The sequence below is a fragment of the Eublepharis macularius genome, chromosome 1, assembly GCF_028583425.1.
Source record: "Eublepharis macularius isolate TG4126 chromosome 1, MPM_Emac_v1.0, whole genome shotgun sequence".
NCBI classification, from domain to species: domain Eukaryota; kingdom Metazoa; phylum Chordata; class Lepidosauria; order Squamata; family Eublepharidae; genus Eublepharis; species Eublepharis macularius.
Window position 1 is genome coordinate 32,562,538 of NC_072790.1, and position 17,258 is coordinate 32,579,795.

A 17,258-nucleotide genomic window follows, 5' to 3' on the forward strand; every position below is an offset into this window, starting at 1 on the left:
TCAGCCATGATGTTGTAGAATGGCAGGTCAGCTCAACTTAAGAGTCAGGCGATATGCTCACTGATCTGGCACGCGTAACAGTTCCCTGACCGGAAAACTCTGATGTCACAGCATCACAACGGGCTCCAAAAGGTACTTGGCTCATCCTCAAGCCAGAACTAGGGGATGTGTGATGGCGATTATCCATTAATCTTTTCCCTTTAACATGTACCAAGTAAAAATGGAATCCTAGCACTGATTGGACATCCTTTGGGTTAGGCACCACGGGACTACTCTAACTGCCTGGTTTACCATCCACCTAGTTTGCCAGCAGGCGCATGAGGCAAGGTGGAAGAGGTGGTCTCAAGCCCCTTGGACACCAAGGTTTATTCTTCTGAAGGACCAGTATCCATGCCCAGTGTAAGCTTTCAGTGGCTAGAGTTCAATTCTTTGGACCCTCTGTGAGCCAAGCTACAAGTGACGCCTGACACAGGTTGAACACTTGTCAGCTTCCCTCAAGTTTTGATGGGAAATGTAGGCATCCCGGTCTTGCAGCCTGGCTCTCCATTTAATTCAAGTTTACAGAGCAGCAGTCTATGGGAGGGAGAACATGCGGTCAGGAGGGGAGTGCAGGCATCGGGCTCTCGCCGGGCGCCCCCTTCCCCTCCGCTGGGTGTGTGTGTGGAAGTTTCTGTAAACTTCAATTAAATGGAGAGCCAAGCTGCAAGACCAGGACACCTACAATTCCCATCAAAACCTGAGGGAAGCTGACAAGTGTCCAACCTGTGTCAGGCGTCACTTGTAGCTTGGCTCTGAGTGGATTTATTTACTTTGTTTATACTCCGCCTGCATGCATAAGGTCCCAGAAGGGTCAAACCTCAGAATCTCCAGTTAAAAGAGATCGGGTAGTACTAGAAACAATGGGGAAGAACTGTTTCTACCTCAGACCCTGGAACAGGCCCTGCCAGGCAAAGAACGCAAGATATAATCCACGCGACTTCTTTTATTAGAACCAACCTAATGACACATAATGGTGTGCAAGCTTTTGAGCTCCCCTGGCCTCTTCAGCAGGCCAGATGTTACCCCCCCCCCAAATTATAATAAGGGGAAGAAAAAAGATTTTTCAGGCCATGATCTTAAGACCTCCTCGTGCCAGCATTTGGCACTGATGACATGCCAGCTTGCCATTTTGAATGATTGTTGGTCTTAGCATATCGTACAAATCCTGCATTGTGTGTTAGATGCAGAGCAAATTCAAACAGAGCCGGTTTCAAGTTACTCCAGGTAAGAGGCAATAAATCAGTTTTTCATAACAACAACAAGTCCAGCAAATGTCTCTGATGTCTCTCTAAATCAGCAAGGCCTCTCTCTAAATCAGCCAGACTCCAAATCGGTTTTTGGAAGAGAGACTAGAAATCACTTGGAAGCCATTGTATTAACTCGGGAGATACCTGCGGGACTTGTTTTTGCTATAAAAATAATCCATTGTTCAAAGCCACCTGGTATAGATCCAGTTGGGATCTCTGCATGAACTTAAATTAGTCCCTTATAGGCTACTGCCAATTACAGAAACTTTCTAAAATATCTTTCGATTTCCTAAAAAGAACATGATCTGATTTAATAGGATAACATTTAGTAACTATGTTTACTAATCATGTCAAATAAACAAATTTAGAACATAACACTGATTTTAATGTCCCAATATCTATCTATCTATCTATCTATCTATCTATCTATCTATCTATCTATCTATCTATCTATCTATCTATCTATCTATCAAGATAGAGATATGAAAAAACAAATTGCACGGTTTTGTTATATGCAAAGCTTTATGCAGAATTTCTTTTTATCAAATTAATACTTGCAAAAATGTAAAGACAATATATCGTGTACTTCCTTTACAATGCTTACATTTAAAGAAAAAAATCCCAAAGGCACTGTTGATACAAACAGTGTAACCCTATGCAGAGTTACTATAGTCTGAGCCCGCCAAAAATGGATTGTATTGGAACTTTTAACACATCCAAAGAACTGTTTGTGATGTGTTTTGGACTGAGGTGTCCACTCGTTTATTGCAACAGAGCTTAACTCCTCCATGAAGGTCAAGAAGGGTACCTCCATTTCACCTTCACTCTCAACTGCATCACTTGCACAGTTTGTTAGTTCCATATCACACTGGAGATTATATTATCCCTTCCACCAGTCAATAAGAGATACATAAGTAAAAATTTTAACCAGCTAATGAAATGAATTCATAATTTCATTATTTGGATTATTAATTTGTATTTGTTGTTTTACCATTCCTCCTCTCCTAGTTTTCAAATGGATAAAATGTATAATGTATACATCCCATAAATCTTTGGGACAATCACCCAGAAAACATTACAATTTTGAAACGGCCAAGCTTGTCTAATATTGTACTGGCAATGGCCTTCCCTCATTGCTATTAATTTTATGGAACAATGTAGTTTTGGAAACAGAATTTCCCACAGAAAAACAAAGTCCTGGAAAACTGACCAACCCCCATATCTCTGACCACTGGACAATCTCTCCAGAGATAATTATCAGTCAGAGTTCACCCCCTTGTTTATTTATAACTAGCTTGATATCCGTGCTTCACTACAGTATTTAACTACTTTAAATCCAGTTATACTACTTATGGGTATGTAACATTTTTTGGTTTGCCAGCCACACAGGAAAACCAGGCCCCAGAGGGAGACTGGCAACCCTAGTGAACTTTTAGGGGAAGACTAGGAGGAGTATTTTACCTCGGGACACATTCAGTGACTCCCAATAGCAAATGCATATTGTTTAGAATGTGGGGGATGAGGACCAATCAGGCCACATATGCAAGAAATCTTTGTGTTCCAACTGTCTCAGGGGGCCGGGGGATGAGGTGTGGTATGTTGTGAGCCCCAATCAGCCTACATATGCAAATGACCTTGAAAGGCTGGCCCAATCAGGGAAGAGTGGCTGAGCTGGCAGTGGCCAGGGGCACAAGCAGGCAGTAGCCTGCCAGCCACACAGGAAAGCTGTATTCCTCTGGGAAAACACATTTTGCCCCTTTTTACTCCCTTAGGCGGCGAATGTCTTAAAATCCCTTCTTGGTGGGTGTTTAGATCATGAAAGGAATGTTCTCCCCAAATTTCATGTTTCTAGGTCCAGGGGTTTGAGCTGGGCGTTGATTAGGACACTTGCCTTTATATATATTGAAGATTGAAAAGCGGATTCCAGAGAGGCTCCATGCTTCCAGAAACCCAGCAGGGTAGGGAGCCCCATCTGTCATCCCGTGGGCTGCAGCTGACTATCCACCTTCCCAGATACTCCAAATGGTGCCTGAATGAGGCCTGCCCTCATACAGCCCTGCCAGAGAAACTAACTTCCATTTCACCCTGAGAAAAGTAACTTCAAACATCCAGAGGGAAAAGAAACATGTATGATAATGGTGTGGCGGGGGGGAAGGCACTTTGGTCCTTTTTGACTAATTCCAAATTAATGAAAAAGACTGGCACTAACATTGTTGACTATAAACAAAAAGGTCTGTTCAAAGCTGCCCATCCAACACGCACTTATTCTAGGCTTCCAGCTTGTCTAACTGAGAAGGCCCTTTCAAACTGCTCTGTCCAGGGGAAGACTTGATGTGAGGGCTGAGCAGCCTGCAAGAACTACTCAGAGGACACAGCTTGAAGTCTATGACCTCTTGTCATAGATATTTTGCTTTGCCAGAGGCAAGGCAGAGAGGGTTAAACAACAGAGGGCACCAGAGATGCAACTGCCTTCACCGACAATCACTAAGGAAGCCAGAGTCCATGTAGGCAGAACGCCCCTCATTCCTGGGTGGTTGTGGAGAGTGCCCAGAAGTCATAGCTGACTCACGGCGACCCCTGGTGGGGTTTTCATGGCAAGAGACTAACAGAGATGGTTTGCTATTGCCTGCCTCTGCAATCCTGGTCTTCATTGGAGGTCTCCCATCCAATTACTAACCAAGGCCAACTCTGCTTAGCTTCTGAGATCTGATGAGATCAGGCTCACTGGGGCTATCCAGGTCAGGGCACCTCATTCCTTACTAATGGCAAATGATCCAGGAGGGCACATGCTAAAAACAGGGCTGCAGCATTGACAGCACTCTCCATAAGCTTAGATTGCTCACCTCTTTGTACCTCTTGATGTACAGAATCAAGCGACTGCCCTTTGACAAAGCTCCCCAAAAAGCGTTCAGAAAGTCTAAACATCTTTTGAAATTCTTGACCACCACGTCAAGACAATTGGAACATCCATATTTAATCAGTTCAAGGAGCCATGCCAAGGAGGCTTACTCTGGAGTAAATCCCATATTATTCAATGAAGCTCACTCCCAGAAAAGCCTGCTTGGGATGACACCGTGAGCACAAAATCAAATACATGCTTCAGAGATCACCTGAACACAGAAAGCTGCCAAATCACGTCACTGGTCCATCCCAGTCAGTATTGTCTACTCAGGTTGGCAGCAGCTCTCTGGGGTCTTAGGTAAGGGTCTTCCATATTACGTTACCTATTCCCTGATCCTTTTAACTGGAGGTGCAAGGGATTTTGTATAAAGCTACGATGAAAATAACACACAATCAGAAAAGTGGCAGAAATTCTGTCACTCTGTGCAGATGAGCCACAATTAAAATGTCGTTATTTATGCAATTTTTTATTTCAATATGATTTCAACAGAACACATTGCGATTTACACTGTGGCAACTATGAATTTTCCTTTGGATTAGGGGAAAAAGTCAAGGATAAAAGAAGTGGTACTGCAAGACAAGTAAATGAAAGGAAATGTTGGCCTTCCAGGTCTTAAGTTTTCCGTCAATAATAGCTAAAGATCTGTTTTGTAACACAGAATGCTGGAATGCATATAAAAGTAGTGCCGTGCAATTTGCGTGCTTTGTTGTGAGTGGAAAACAGGGATAAAAATAAACTACTACAATAATACATTTATAGTAAGTCATCAATTACCGCTTTGAAAGATACAGGAAAAGGGTTTGGCCTGGCCGCTGTAATTTATGATTTGGAGCTTAATGTTCATAGGCCCTTTTAGAACTTACAGAAGACATAACATATAGGTAGGATTCTCTGTTTAGCATTTATATTTAAAATAAAACGAATGAACAACTGACTGGCCATCTTGGTTTGAATACTTACAAATTAGGTACTTTGTACAATTTAAAAAACAGGGATCTTCTGTAAAGAGAACTCGACTTAAGGAAGTATACTTAATCAACATAAACATTTCTAGGATATATAAAATACTGGGACTTCTTTGTAAAGAAGAACAGCAGGTAAAGATGTATGATAAACTGGGTTTAAGCTTAGGCATTGCAAGAACCTCTTATTAATTGAGGATTCATGCTGAAATACATGATTGGTCATTGCGATTGGTCATTGAGCGTCCAGCTGAGAGAGAATTGTTTCAAATCAACAAAGAGATGAGTATTACGCCACTGTGAGTTCAAAGGATAACACACAAATAGGTTGCCAACAGGCCTGGAGAAATGCCCTGTCCCTTAATATAACATAATAATATTTGATTTATCTACTGCCCTTTAGAACAACTTAGTGTGTTATTATTATCCTCATAACAATCACCCTGTGAGGTGGGGGGAGGGGGGCTGAGAGAGCTCCGAGAAGCTGTTACTGACCCAAGGTCACCCAGCTGGCTTCAGGCGGAGGAGTGGGGAATCAAACCCAGTTCTTCCAATTAGAGTCCTGCCGCTCGTAACCACTACACAAAACTGGCTCTCAATAGACACTTAATGTGTGACAATGGGCAGCTGAAGCGTTTTCTTTCTGTTCAAGAGACTGGGGGCCCTGACCTGGATAGCCCAAGTGACCCTGATCTTGTCAGATCTCAGAAGCTAAGCAGGGTTGGCCTGGGTTAATAATTGGATGGGAGACCTCCAGCGAAGACCAGGGTTGCAGAGGCAGGCAATGTCAAACCACCTCTGTTAGTCTCTTGCCATGAAAACTCCACCAGGGGTCACCATAAGTCAACTATGACTTTAGGGCACTCTCCACCACCACAAAGAGACAGGGCCTTTTATCCTCCAGGCAGTTGGCAAGCCTACACACAAGTGTGATCCAATGTGTTCCAAGTGACAGGGGGAAAAGTTAATATTTCTATATGAACATGCAACACAGTAAATAACTATCTGGGGAAAAATCACTATTTTAAAAAAGTAAACATTGCGTCAAAGCTATTTAAAAAGTAAAGTTAACAGTGAACGGCTGAATTAGATCTCTGCACTCTCCTCCCAGCACCCAGGCGGCTGGTGAGAGGAGAGGCAAGCTGGCTGCAGAGAAGAGAGGAGAAAACCCTCCTAGAAAAAGAAAAAAGCTGGGCACAGAAGGGGGGCGCTGGTTTTACTTCCCTTTCTCCATGGCCGGCTTGCTGTCTTCTAGCAGCCCTGGCAAAGTCAACTCTCTTGCTTGAGCTGCTATGTGTTTGGTGGGGAGACACAGGACATGGGGCCATCCCGTGGCTCTTTTGGTTGATGATAATTGCAAGGGTGGTTGTCCACAAGCCGCAGAGTGACAGGCTTAGATAGCAGCAGTACATGTTACATACTGGCCAACAACAGCCCTTCCTTCAATGATTAGAAGGGAAAATAAGCTAATTATGCTATAACATCCATACTAATTAGAGGAACGGAGAGAATAGCATACTTAATAAAACTGATAATCTTGAATTTATTGGGAAAGCAAAGTATTTATGATTTGATGCATGTGCCTGTGCGTGTCATGTGCCATCAAGTTGCCTCTGACCTATAGCGACCCTATGAATGAAAGACCTCCAAAATCTCCTATCATTAACAGAGTTGCTCAGATCCTGCAAACTGGAGGACGGGGCTTCTTTTATTGAGTCTGCTTACGAATATAATCAAGTTACAGCCTCATTATAACAATGTTTTCTTACAGTGTGAGAGGGAACCATTATCATCACTAACTGAGTAGCACCAGATTTCCTACCAAACTGTTTCAACAATTTCAAGCTGAAGGTATCTCTTAAGCTCTTTTACTGAACAGTGGTCCTTTTTAGGGCAACAGCATAATATCCTAGGAGGCTGAAATGCTCTCCCACTCATTTTTGAATGTTACAGTTTTTGATGTCAGCTTTGTGGCCATTCATTCTTCTGCATAGAGACTGATCTGTTGGTATTGCACAGAGCTGGCAGAAGGGCACTGTTGGCAGACATATATGGCACTGGAGGATAAGACGAAAAGCTCCATGTTCTGTATCACAACTACTGCAAGCATATGTTCTCTCATCAGTCGGAAAACACAAAAGAATCCTTGCAAATACTACAACTCAGAATGTCAAGCAACAACCACACATTGTGCCCAAAATACATGTTTCTATGGATAGTGTTATGGAAAATATGGGGAAAGGGCCTTATTCTCCGACATCAAAGTTAAGAGAGGACAGGACACATCTTTGTTTAAAACAGCAAAAGCCCATTTATATCCCTGCTCGTCAGCCACGGCTTTCAAGGTTAATTTTCAACAAAACTGAAACACAAAGACAAAAAAACACAGACAATAAAAAGTACCAACTAGAAAAAAAACAAGTCTCATCGTACTACACTGGAAACCACTGAAGGCCTAGGAAAACGCTACCTTCACCTTGCTCCTAAAAGCCTCTGGTGCCTATTGAAGAGAAACTGGACGAGTTTTAAACGGAAGACACCACCACGCAGAAGACCCTGTCGCCAATGAAATAAGTGGCAGACTTGGCACCTGACCTGCTTATTCTATGACAAAAGAGTGACATGAGTTGAACCTCAGAGGTTTTTTCCTTTGTACCTTGGAAGTCAAGTCCACGCAAGCCATCAGAGGAGCCTTCCTTACTAGACTAAGTAGATCGCCTCGAAAGGTAGAAAGGCTGGGTAGAAACAGGAAGATGCAAAGGCCACAAGAAAGAGATTCAGATCAGGTCAGTTAACCCGAGAAACAATTTGCATGCAACAAACACTGTGCCAAACCTGAGCCGCTCCTTACAGGGGTGATACCAGAACTGGTACTGGGAGTACTGGTTTAATTAAAACAGAGAGCCTGAGATTTATGGAACTAATCATTCATGCAATAAGCCAGCACATCTTGCCTCCTCAACTCCGACACCCACGCAGACAAACTCACAAATCTATTCCCCCTACCAAACAACTTTTTCCAAGCAGCTGCACCCTTTTGCCTCACCATGCTGGAGAGAAGCAGAGGTGGAAATGCGGAATGGAAAAGTGCGAGGAGAGGTTTGCAAGCTTCCACGTGGCTTTCGACTGCTACCCATACACTCCCCTTTCAGCCCCCCAACCGCCACTGTGTCCCTTCTACACCACAGAAGGGCTTCTGTAAAATCAGAAATTGCTAGATCGATATAGCACAGTAGTCTTACAACCGCAGCAACAAAACATTACAACATTGTGCAGCCGTCTCTAGCAATTGGTGATTTGTTTTTTTAAAAAGCCCTCCTGTGGCATGTTGAAGGGGGGAATGCAAGAAAAATGACAGTTATGTGGGTAAGATCTTCGAAAACACACGCCCTCCCTTCCACATGGAATACAAAGGCGCTGCACAGCTTTTCCAAGGGAGCTTTGATTCTTGAAAGCTTAAAGCTTGAAAATCTTGTTGGTCTCTAAGGTGCCACTGGACTCAAATCCTGCTTTCAAAACATATTGTATGGGAAAGACCTCAACAAAACAGGAAAAATCCCAGAAAGGGGACAAGTAGGGGGTGTAAGAAAAACAAACCAAACACTGAAATCTGGAAGCCCAGCCAGAGTAAAACCTCCCTGTGGAAGCTACTAAAGCCAGACCCATAATCACTGCCCCCCTTCCCTCTCCCATCTCTCATGCAGTTGCCCCAACCTGAGCCTCTTTCATGAGCAATTTTGGCCCCGTGGCACCTTAGAAACAAGTAAGATTTTCAGGGCATAAGCTTTCGAGAGTCAAAGCTCCCTTCTTCAGATATATTATATCTTACATGTATTGCATGCTATCGGGGAGCTTTGACTCTTGAACGTTTATGCCCTGGGAAATCGTCTTGGTCTCTAAGGTGCCCCTGGACTCCAATCCTGCTATTCTATGGCAAACTACCACGGCAACCTACCTAAAACCCCTGTCAGGCATGAGAGAGTTGCCAGCAGATCTAGAGGGACGTGACCCGCCCCCTTTTAATAAAGGTTTGTATTGTGTGGAAACAGGCAGCATCCCACTAAGCCTCTCGTTTATTTATTTAATAACAACAAAACAACAACGAATGCACTTATATACTGCTCTTCTGGACAAATGAGTGCCCCACTTGGAGCAGTGAACAAAGTCAGTGTTGCTGTTGTTATCCCCACAATACAGCTGGGGCTGAGAGGAGTGGCATACCCAAGGCCACCTAGAGCTCAGGGCAGTAGAGGGATTCGAACCAGCGCAGTGCAGGTTCACAACCCAACCACTATGTTACAGCAGCTCTTTATTCCTGCCCTTTATAGTCCGCCTTTCCTACTGAGAATCAAGGCGGATTACAGAGAGCGAGTCAATTTCAAAGGCGTGCCAATAAATAATGAAATAGGGAACAGGGCAGTTTTTCTCCAGGCCTGTTGGCAACCCCAGCGCCCACTCTGCGGGCAGCCCTCCTCCTCCTGGCCGGGGCACTCCCCCGGTCTACCTCGCAGGGCTGTTGTCATAGGGAGGGAGGGGCGGGGCTTGCCTTCGATGGCGATGACGTGCTCTCGGATCTGGCCCTGCAGCGCCGGCTCCTCCACCCGCTCCAGCAGCTCGTAGATGGAGTAGATGTTGGGGTGCACCGACTCGAAGCGCCCGATCTCCGCCCGAATGGCGGCCGAGTGGGCCAGCTGCTGGTGCGGCGGCGGCGGCGGAGGGTAGTTCATGGCTGGCCGGCCACAGGGCCCCGCGCCCGCCCCTCACTTCATCGCCGGCCACCCGGAGGGCCAGCAGGCCAGGCCATGGAGACGCCGCCCAGCGCCCTCGCACGCCCCGGGCCGGCCTCCCTCAGGCGCGCCGGCCAGCCTTGCCAACGCGCCAGCCAACCACGACGCGGGCAGCCGGTCCGCGGCCACGCCCCCTCGCTCGCCACGGCGCAAGCGTCGCGAGAGGGCGGAAAGGGACCCGCGGATTCCTGGGAAATGTAGTTCGCAGGCGTCCTGTCCTTCGCGAAGGTCTGCCCCCCCCCGTCCTGCTGAGAGGGCGGACCTCAGAGCTTCATGGGAATTGTAGTTATGCATCCCCGGTCGGCCACGCCCACCCGCTGAGGCACCCAGCTCCGCCTTCCCTATGAGCAGGCTGCGCTGCTAGTCGTCAGGGACGTGAGGAGAGACTGGGGTTGCCAATCTCCAGGTGGTGCCTGGAGATTTCTCAGAATCACAGTAGTCCCAGGCCACAGCTATCTCTTCCCCTGGAGAAAATAGCTGATTTCAAGGATGCACTGTATGGCCGTATAGGTTGCTTAGGACCCTCCCCAAATCCTACCCTCTCCAGGCTCTACTCCCAAAATTTTCAGGAATTTCCAAATATACAGCTAGCAACTGTACTCAGGACTCTAGGTGAAGTGGCAGGGAAATTCCTAGAGATTTGGGGTCAGAGCCTGGGTAGGGCATAGTTTCTAGTGGGAAAGGAACTCTGCAGGGATGGGGTGCCAAGGAGGCCACCCACCACAAGCTGCCATTTCCTTAGTCTGGAGATCAATTATAATTCCAGGAGACCTTCAAGCCGCCCCTACCTGGAAGTTAGCAACATTAAGTGGAAATAAATCACCTTGCTACATTCATGTGGATCGTATGAGCCTCCCAAAAGTTGACAGGGCTCTCCTAGGGTTGCAAGCGCCCTAATGAGAAATACCTCGAGATTTCAGGGGTGGATCCTAGGGAGAGAGCAGGGTTTGGGGAGAAGAGGGACCTCAGTAGAGTCCATGTTTCAAAGCAGCCATTTTCTGCTGGGGAAGTGATCCCTGTAGTCTAGAAATAATTTGTAGTTCTGGGAAATCTCCAGGGCCCACCTGGAGTTTGGCAACCATAAGTGCAACTCAACTAGGCTGCATAACTAGGCTGCAATTGCACAGTAACTATGACATTTTTATTTATGTTATTCATGGTCCGCCTTTCTGAAACTCAAAGAAGGTTACACAGTGTAGGTCAATCCGATCAAGGACTGGGACACTCAATAAACAATACAATAGGGCAAGGATTGCAGAAATTTGGAGGGGGGGGGGAAGAGATCCGATACTGAGCTGAAAACAACACTGAACCAAAACATCTGCAGATTGACATGACATATTTCGTGACATGGATCTATCCAGTAGGAACAAACTTACAACAGACAGTACTCAGTAGTATAGTCTACAGTTCCTATCTCTTTCTGATGCATCTCTCTGAACCATTTTCCTACATCACAGTCCTATTACCTGTGTAAAATGCCCACCTAAATAATTCAGTTTTGTGCAGTTTATGGAAGGCAGCTGTCGATTTTGCCAAAGTGCAAGATGGCACCTGCAGAAGGCCGTGCTCAGATGAGCAAAGTGGTTGTGACGGGGCATACAGAGGCAGTCCAGTAGATACAAGGGACCAAGGCTATAAAGGGTTTTGCATGTGATAGCCAATGCCTTGAATTGAACCCCATAACTGATAGGAAGGTTTAGCAGGTTCGTTTCCATGGAATCCTATAAATGGGCAGAAAGTGGTGGGCGGCATCTGGCTATGAAAGCTGATGGATGAGTGACTGGCTAGCAGGAGTTTTATTTCCAGGAAATTTCTTCGTAACAAATAAAGAGACAATAAGAGAACTCTTAATAAATAAAATATTAATCATGTAGGGGTGAGGAGACGAGGACGCTCAAGAGATAGCTTATGATGGTTGTGACTTCTCCTGACATGAAATCAATGAAGCTTTCAGTAGTTCATCTTTGCTGGTGTTTACTTCCTGTGGAACCTTTGGCTGGCAGCCTTTCTGGACGCTGGAACAATTGCTGCCTGTGAAAGGAGAATGGGTTGGCTGGGGCACTGGTATGATGCACAGGAGGAAGATAATTTTGCTACTGAGAAAGATTTGGTAATGAATTCATGGGTATTTTTAGATCCAGCAGCCTTCCTGCCAATTTTTTTTTCTCTTGCACAACTACATATCCTGCTTACCAGTTCGGTAACGAATGTTGAACCCATTTTTTGAAACTTGAGAAAAAAACAACTTGGCAAAGCTGTGTAAAGCATGCTATTTTAAAAGCTGCTTTAAACTCATGGGAAATAACATTCGGTTTCAGGAAAATAGGCCACTAGGAACTTGTTACAGCTAGAAATGTGAGGATCAATTGAAGTAAGAGGAAGTGTCTCACTCTTGGCCTCCCGAAGGCTCCGTCAGTTTCACCTCCCCTTCTAGGAGACAAAGAGGAAATAAGCAAACCTGAGCAAGGATCTCCCTAGCCCTGTAGAGAGGGGCAATGGACAAAGCCTTCCGATCTGTTTTAAAACAGCTTCCCGGCTAACATTGTCACTCCCTTCACGTGCGCCTCCTCGTGTAATTTGTCTCTTGTAGTTTAGCTCTCAGAGTTTAAAATTCCTAGCAAAACAGGGAGTGGTGGGTGGGGGTTCACGTATCTCCTTTTACAAACGCCCTCAGCCTAATATCTCACTTCACCGCTCTAAAAGATGGTGGGAAAGAACCAAACCAAAGGCTTCCTCTAAGCACATTGTTAAGAGAGAGCTGCATGATTTCTCTTTCCTCCACCCATTTGATTCAGAAATGCTGCCCAATGTTCAATGCCGCAAAAGACCTGTCTAGGTAAAAGTGGCTTGGATATATGAGGCTGAAGCTGGTCCCTAGATCTAGCAGTGATTTCCATCAGTGGAGTCTTAGTTCTTGGACAGAAACTGCTAGGGACAGAAATAGCTGGTGGTCTTCTTTCAAAGATCCTGGGGCACAATGGAAAAGTGCTTCCTTCATGGACTTCAATGAGCCTTAACTGATCGGGACTAACTTATGCATGCTACTACTATTAACAACAACAACAACAGTTTACTTATACACCGCTCTTTTGGACAGATTAGTGCCCCACTCAGAGTGCCGAACAAAGTCAGTGTTATTATTACATTAACCCCACAATACAGATGGACAGCTGGGGTGTAGAGGAGTGGCTAATCCAAAACCACCTGCTGAGTTCATGGCAGTAGCGGGCAGAGTGCCCGATTCATATTCCAACCCACTTAACATTAGTAGTACAAAGTCTGTAAGAATATATACATTCTACATACAATGCGCGGTTTTGATTTGATTCCATGACACCTTCTCGGACTTCAAACAAAATCCCCACGGAAGCAATAATTCTCGGAATGTTGGGGCATACTAGATTCTATGACTGCATCAAGGATGGGACAAACTGCTCTTATCTGGAGGTGACCCTACAAGTGCTTCTGTTGAAAACAATGCTGTCGGTGCCAGTTCCCAAGAAAACATTAATGCCAGCCGGACTTGTGCAATCACGCTCTGTGGCAGTGCCATGCAACTCAGATTCCCGCTGAGATTTATTCGATGGTGTTTCGCTTCCAAGGAAGTATTCTTAGAACGATGCAGTTGGTCTCTTTATGTAGGCTTTCCTTTCGCAAGTCTGCTCATTCAGAAAGGCCTTTGGAACTCTGAAGCTACAACAATGACAGGGCTCTGAGCAACTGGAGGAAATAGCCACGGGAGCAAAAATGTGAGCTTTTCCTCAAATGTGTATATTATAAAGGGTGGAACGGGCAAAAGAGAGTGCACCGGTGTTGTCAGAAAAACTAACTCCGTTTAACCCAGGTGCCTGCCTTCTTGCCTTATGGATAATCAGAGTTGCTTTTAACACAGCACTCCTTCATCACTCTCCATGGGAAAAGGGAAAGAGAAGGAAGTACGAATGAGGCTCAAGCAATATTCATGCATAACCAGCTTAATGTCTAATGGGAGCAGCTTGGGAGAAGGTAAAGGTGAAGAAGAATTAATCTCAGAACTTCTTTAAAATAATTCTACTCACTGAGAGTCCATGGTTTTCTGTTTTAAGTTGTGGTGTCATAGGCCGATTCCACACAGCTTACCTGAAGCTGGGACATTGCGCAATGTCCTGGCTTCAGGTAAGCCATGTAGAATCGGCCATGGTTTCATATGAAAATATTGTTTTCATCTTACATGCAAAACTGAATGATTCAAAAAGGCTTTTTATTCAGATAGGAGGGCTGTATTGTAGGGAGGTGATCTCAGATGATCCACTAATGAGGTAGGAACCAGAGACCTCACCACCAGGGCTTTTTTTTCAGCTGGAACGCGGGGGAACGGAGTTCCGGGACCTCTTGAAAATGGTCACGTGGCTGGTGGCCCTGCCCCCTGATCTCCAGAAAGAGGGGAGTTGAGATTGCCCTCCGCACCGCTGGAGTGGCGCGGAGGGCAACCTAAACTCCCCTCTGTCTGGAGGTCAGGGGGTGGGGCCACCAGCCATGTGACCATTTTCTCCAAGGGCAACCCACTGAGTTCCACCACCTCTTTTCCCAGAAAAAAAGCCCTGCTCACCACTATGTTGTACTGGATTCCTACTAATGCTATGTCTTTGTGAACATGTATCTATTCACCATATGGCATTGCTTATGGAAATGTTCCCGATATTGACGGTACTAATCTCTCACTGAGAAAAGCGGACTATAAACGACATAAATAAATTTTTAAAAAATGAAAATGGTGAGACATAAAACATCAAGTATCTTCTCCATGGTTCCCACCTCCACGCACATGCCCCATTGCTGCATACTCTCTCTCTCTTCCACTTCTAAGGTTGTTTAGCTAGCCTGGAGAAATAGAGGCTTCATGTGTAGAAATGGGCAGCGGAAGCGTTTCATGGCATGGAACTCGGCAACATGACCTGTAGATCAATTTGCTGTAGATCAAAATTGCATTAAAGGGACTGCTAGAATGACCAGTGTAAAAGCTGGCCCCTCTCCCCCGCCAGCCAGCTGTTGCAAGCCGGCTGATGAAGGCGGTTTGCAGGGGGAAGCAGGTGCAGCCCTAATTCCCCCCACCACCTGGTCAGCAGCTGTGGGCATCCCCTTGCTGGTCAGATAACGGCGATAAAACAAAAATCTAGCGGCACCTTAAAGTCTAACATTTATTTCAGCATGCGCCTTCCTAGATCACGACCCACTTCGTCAGATATGTATCCTTTGGAAAACCGTACTGGGGAATTTTTATGGGGCAGGTGAGGCGGAGGAGTCAAGGCTCAGCATGAATTACACTACAAGCTTTTCAAGTGTAATTCTACAGGGGAAAAGGAGGGGTTAACACAGAAAGGGTGGGTGGAAGTTTCTAATGAGGAGTCTGGGTCGGAGTTTCCTTCTCCTCCAGTCCATCCTTTGGCTGGCAGGGAAAGCTTGGAGCTAAGATTGCCATCCTCCATGTTCTCCAGGTAAGGTTGCCAGACGGAGTCTGGAATAATACCGAATCCTGCGGAGAGGGGGGGTGGCACTCACTTTTTTTTTAACATAGAAGCTTGCATGCAGCACATGCACAACCCTGCTTCTGGCATGATGATGTCACTACCGGAAGTGACATCATTACGCTGATCCCATTTCCAGGCACCTGGGCTGGCTAGCCACTCCTGGGCAGCGCAGCACAGGTGCAGGAAGCCAGCCAAGAGCCCAGGCTGGCTGGCCGTTCCCACTGGCACCACACAGTTGCAAGAGGCCAGTCGGGCACTCAGGCTGGGCAATGGATTTGTCAGGGGTGAGGGGCCAGGTGTCCATTATTTGGGGAACGTGTCCCCCAGACAGTCCACCAAAATACCGGACTGTCCAGGTGAAAACCAGATACCTGGCAATGCTACCCCCAGGTACAGCCCGAAGTTGTCCCAGAATTACAACTGATTTCCAGACCAAAGAGATCAGTTCCCATGGAGAAAATATCAGCTTCAGAGGGTGGACTCTCTGGCATTGCATCCCTGCTGAACACCCTCCCCTCCTCAACCTCTGCTTTCCTCAGGCTCCACCCCCATATCTCCAGAAATTTCCTAACTCAGTGTTGGCAACCCATCTTGGAGGGGGAAGTGTGCAGTGTGTGCTGTCTGCCCTGAGCCTTTCTCAGCTGGTGGGGTCGAGGAGAAAGCACCGCTCTGACCCAGACCCCCATCACTGATGAGTTCGCAATGTGCATTCTGCTTCAGGCCCCACCGACTGCTTCTGCTGAAACTTTATCAGAACTCTGTTGGAACTGTGAGAAGTGTGACTTCTGTCCTTGTGCAGCCTTTTTTCCCCGGAAAGTGGCTGCACTCCACTGGCTGAGTGGGTTTTTTTAGTCCACACTCTTGGACCATGTTTAAAAGATAGAACCGGGCGCTAAAGGAATTCATCATTGATAGGAAAACTGAAAGAATGTTAAGTTGGGCTTAGAATCTATGTGCAATAAGTGTGCTGTGGACAATTAAAAATCATATCACATCCTAAAGTCTCTTTCTGTCTAAGGAAGCACTTCATAGTGTATGCATATCAGGGAGGGGGGGCTGTTGTTATGAAAAGTCGATCGGGTTCTTAGAAGGACACAAAAGATGAGCAGCCTTGTTGTAAGAGAAAACTGAGCTGGGGAAAGCTTGATTTCCATCTTCCACTCACCCCATGAACCCATAAGCACACCTGTGTTTTTGGAGCAGCTTCTTTTACCTGTACCTTCTGTTCCACAGGTAAGGAAGGATACATCTTCAGCTTCTAAACAGAACCTGTTTTTCAGTTATTGCTTTAGCCCTGTCAAATGGGCTTTCTTTTGGGACCCATAAGACTCTTTATGTGTTCTCTGTCACGAGGAAATGCAGAGCTGATCCTTTCCAAAGGGTGTTTGTTTCTCTGATGTAGCTATGTGTCTGCTGTTTCCGGGTGGAGAAGTTGTGAGCTGTTTTCCATTTTAAGAGTCACAAAGATCTGTTTTAATCCTGTTACATGGATTGCTGCGCTCCACTGGCTGAGAGGCAGGATATTTTTTTTTCTTGTGATGGATGTGAATAATAGTAGAAAGGTGAGATGCACAGGCCCTGACTTCTCTACCTCTCTGAGCTCAGCTACAAGAGACGAATTACACAAGGAGGAGCACATGAAGGGAGTCGCAATGTTAGCCAGGAAACTGAGCTTTAAAAGAGATTGGAAGGCTTTGTCAATTTCCCCTCTCTACAGAGCCAGGGGAGATAGCTTCTCAGAGGGTTTGTTAATTTCCTCTTTGACTCCCCAAGGCTCTGTCAGTTTCACCTCCCCTTTGAAGAGGCAAGAG

General features: G+C 45.9%; 1 protein-coding gene across 2 annotated transcripts in view; it reads right to left on the bottom strand.

The window, feature by feature from the left end:
• The window catches only part of AGAP1 (ArfGAP with GTPase domain, ankyrin repeat and PH domain 1), a 411,275-nt gene extending 401,341 nt beyond the window's left edge, over positions 1–9,934 (bottom strand). For both annotated transcript variants that reach the window (XM_054974599.1, XM_054974592.1), the window contains exon 1: positions 9,697–9,934. In XM_054974599.1, the coding sequence (XP_054830574.1) occupies positions 9,697–9,877 (181 nt within the window). In that variant the 5' untranslated portion in view covers positions 9,878–9,934. The remainder of the gene's footprint in view (positions 1–9,696) is intronic.
• Positions 9,935–17,258: the final 7,324 nt, after the last annotated feature.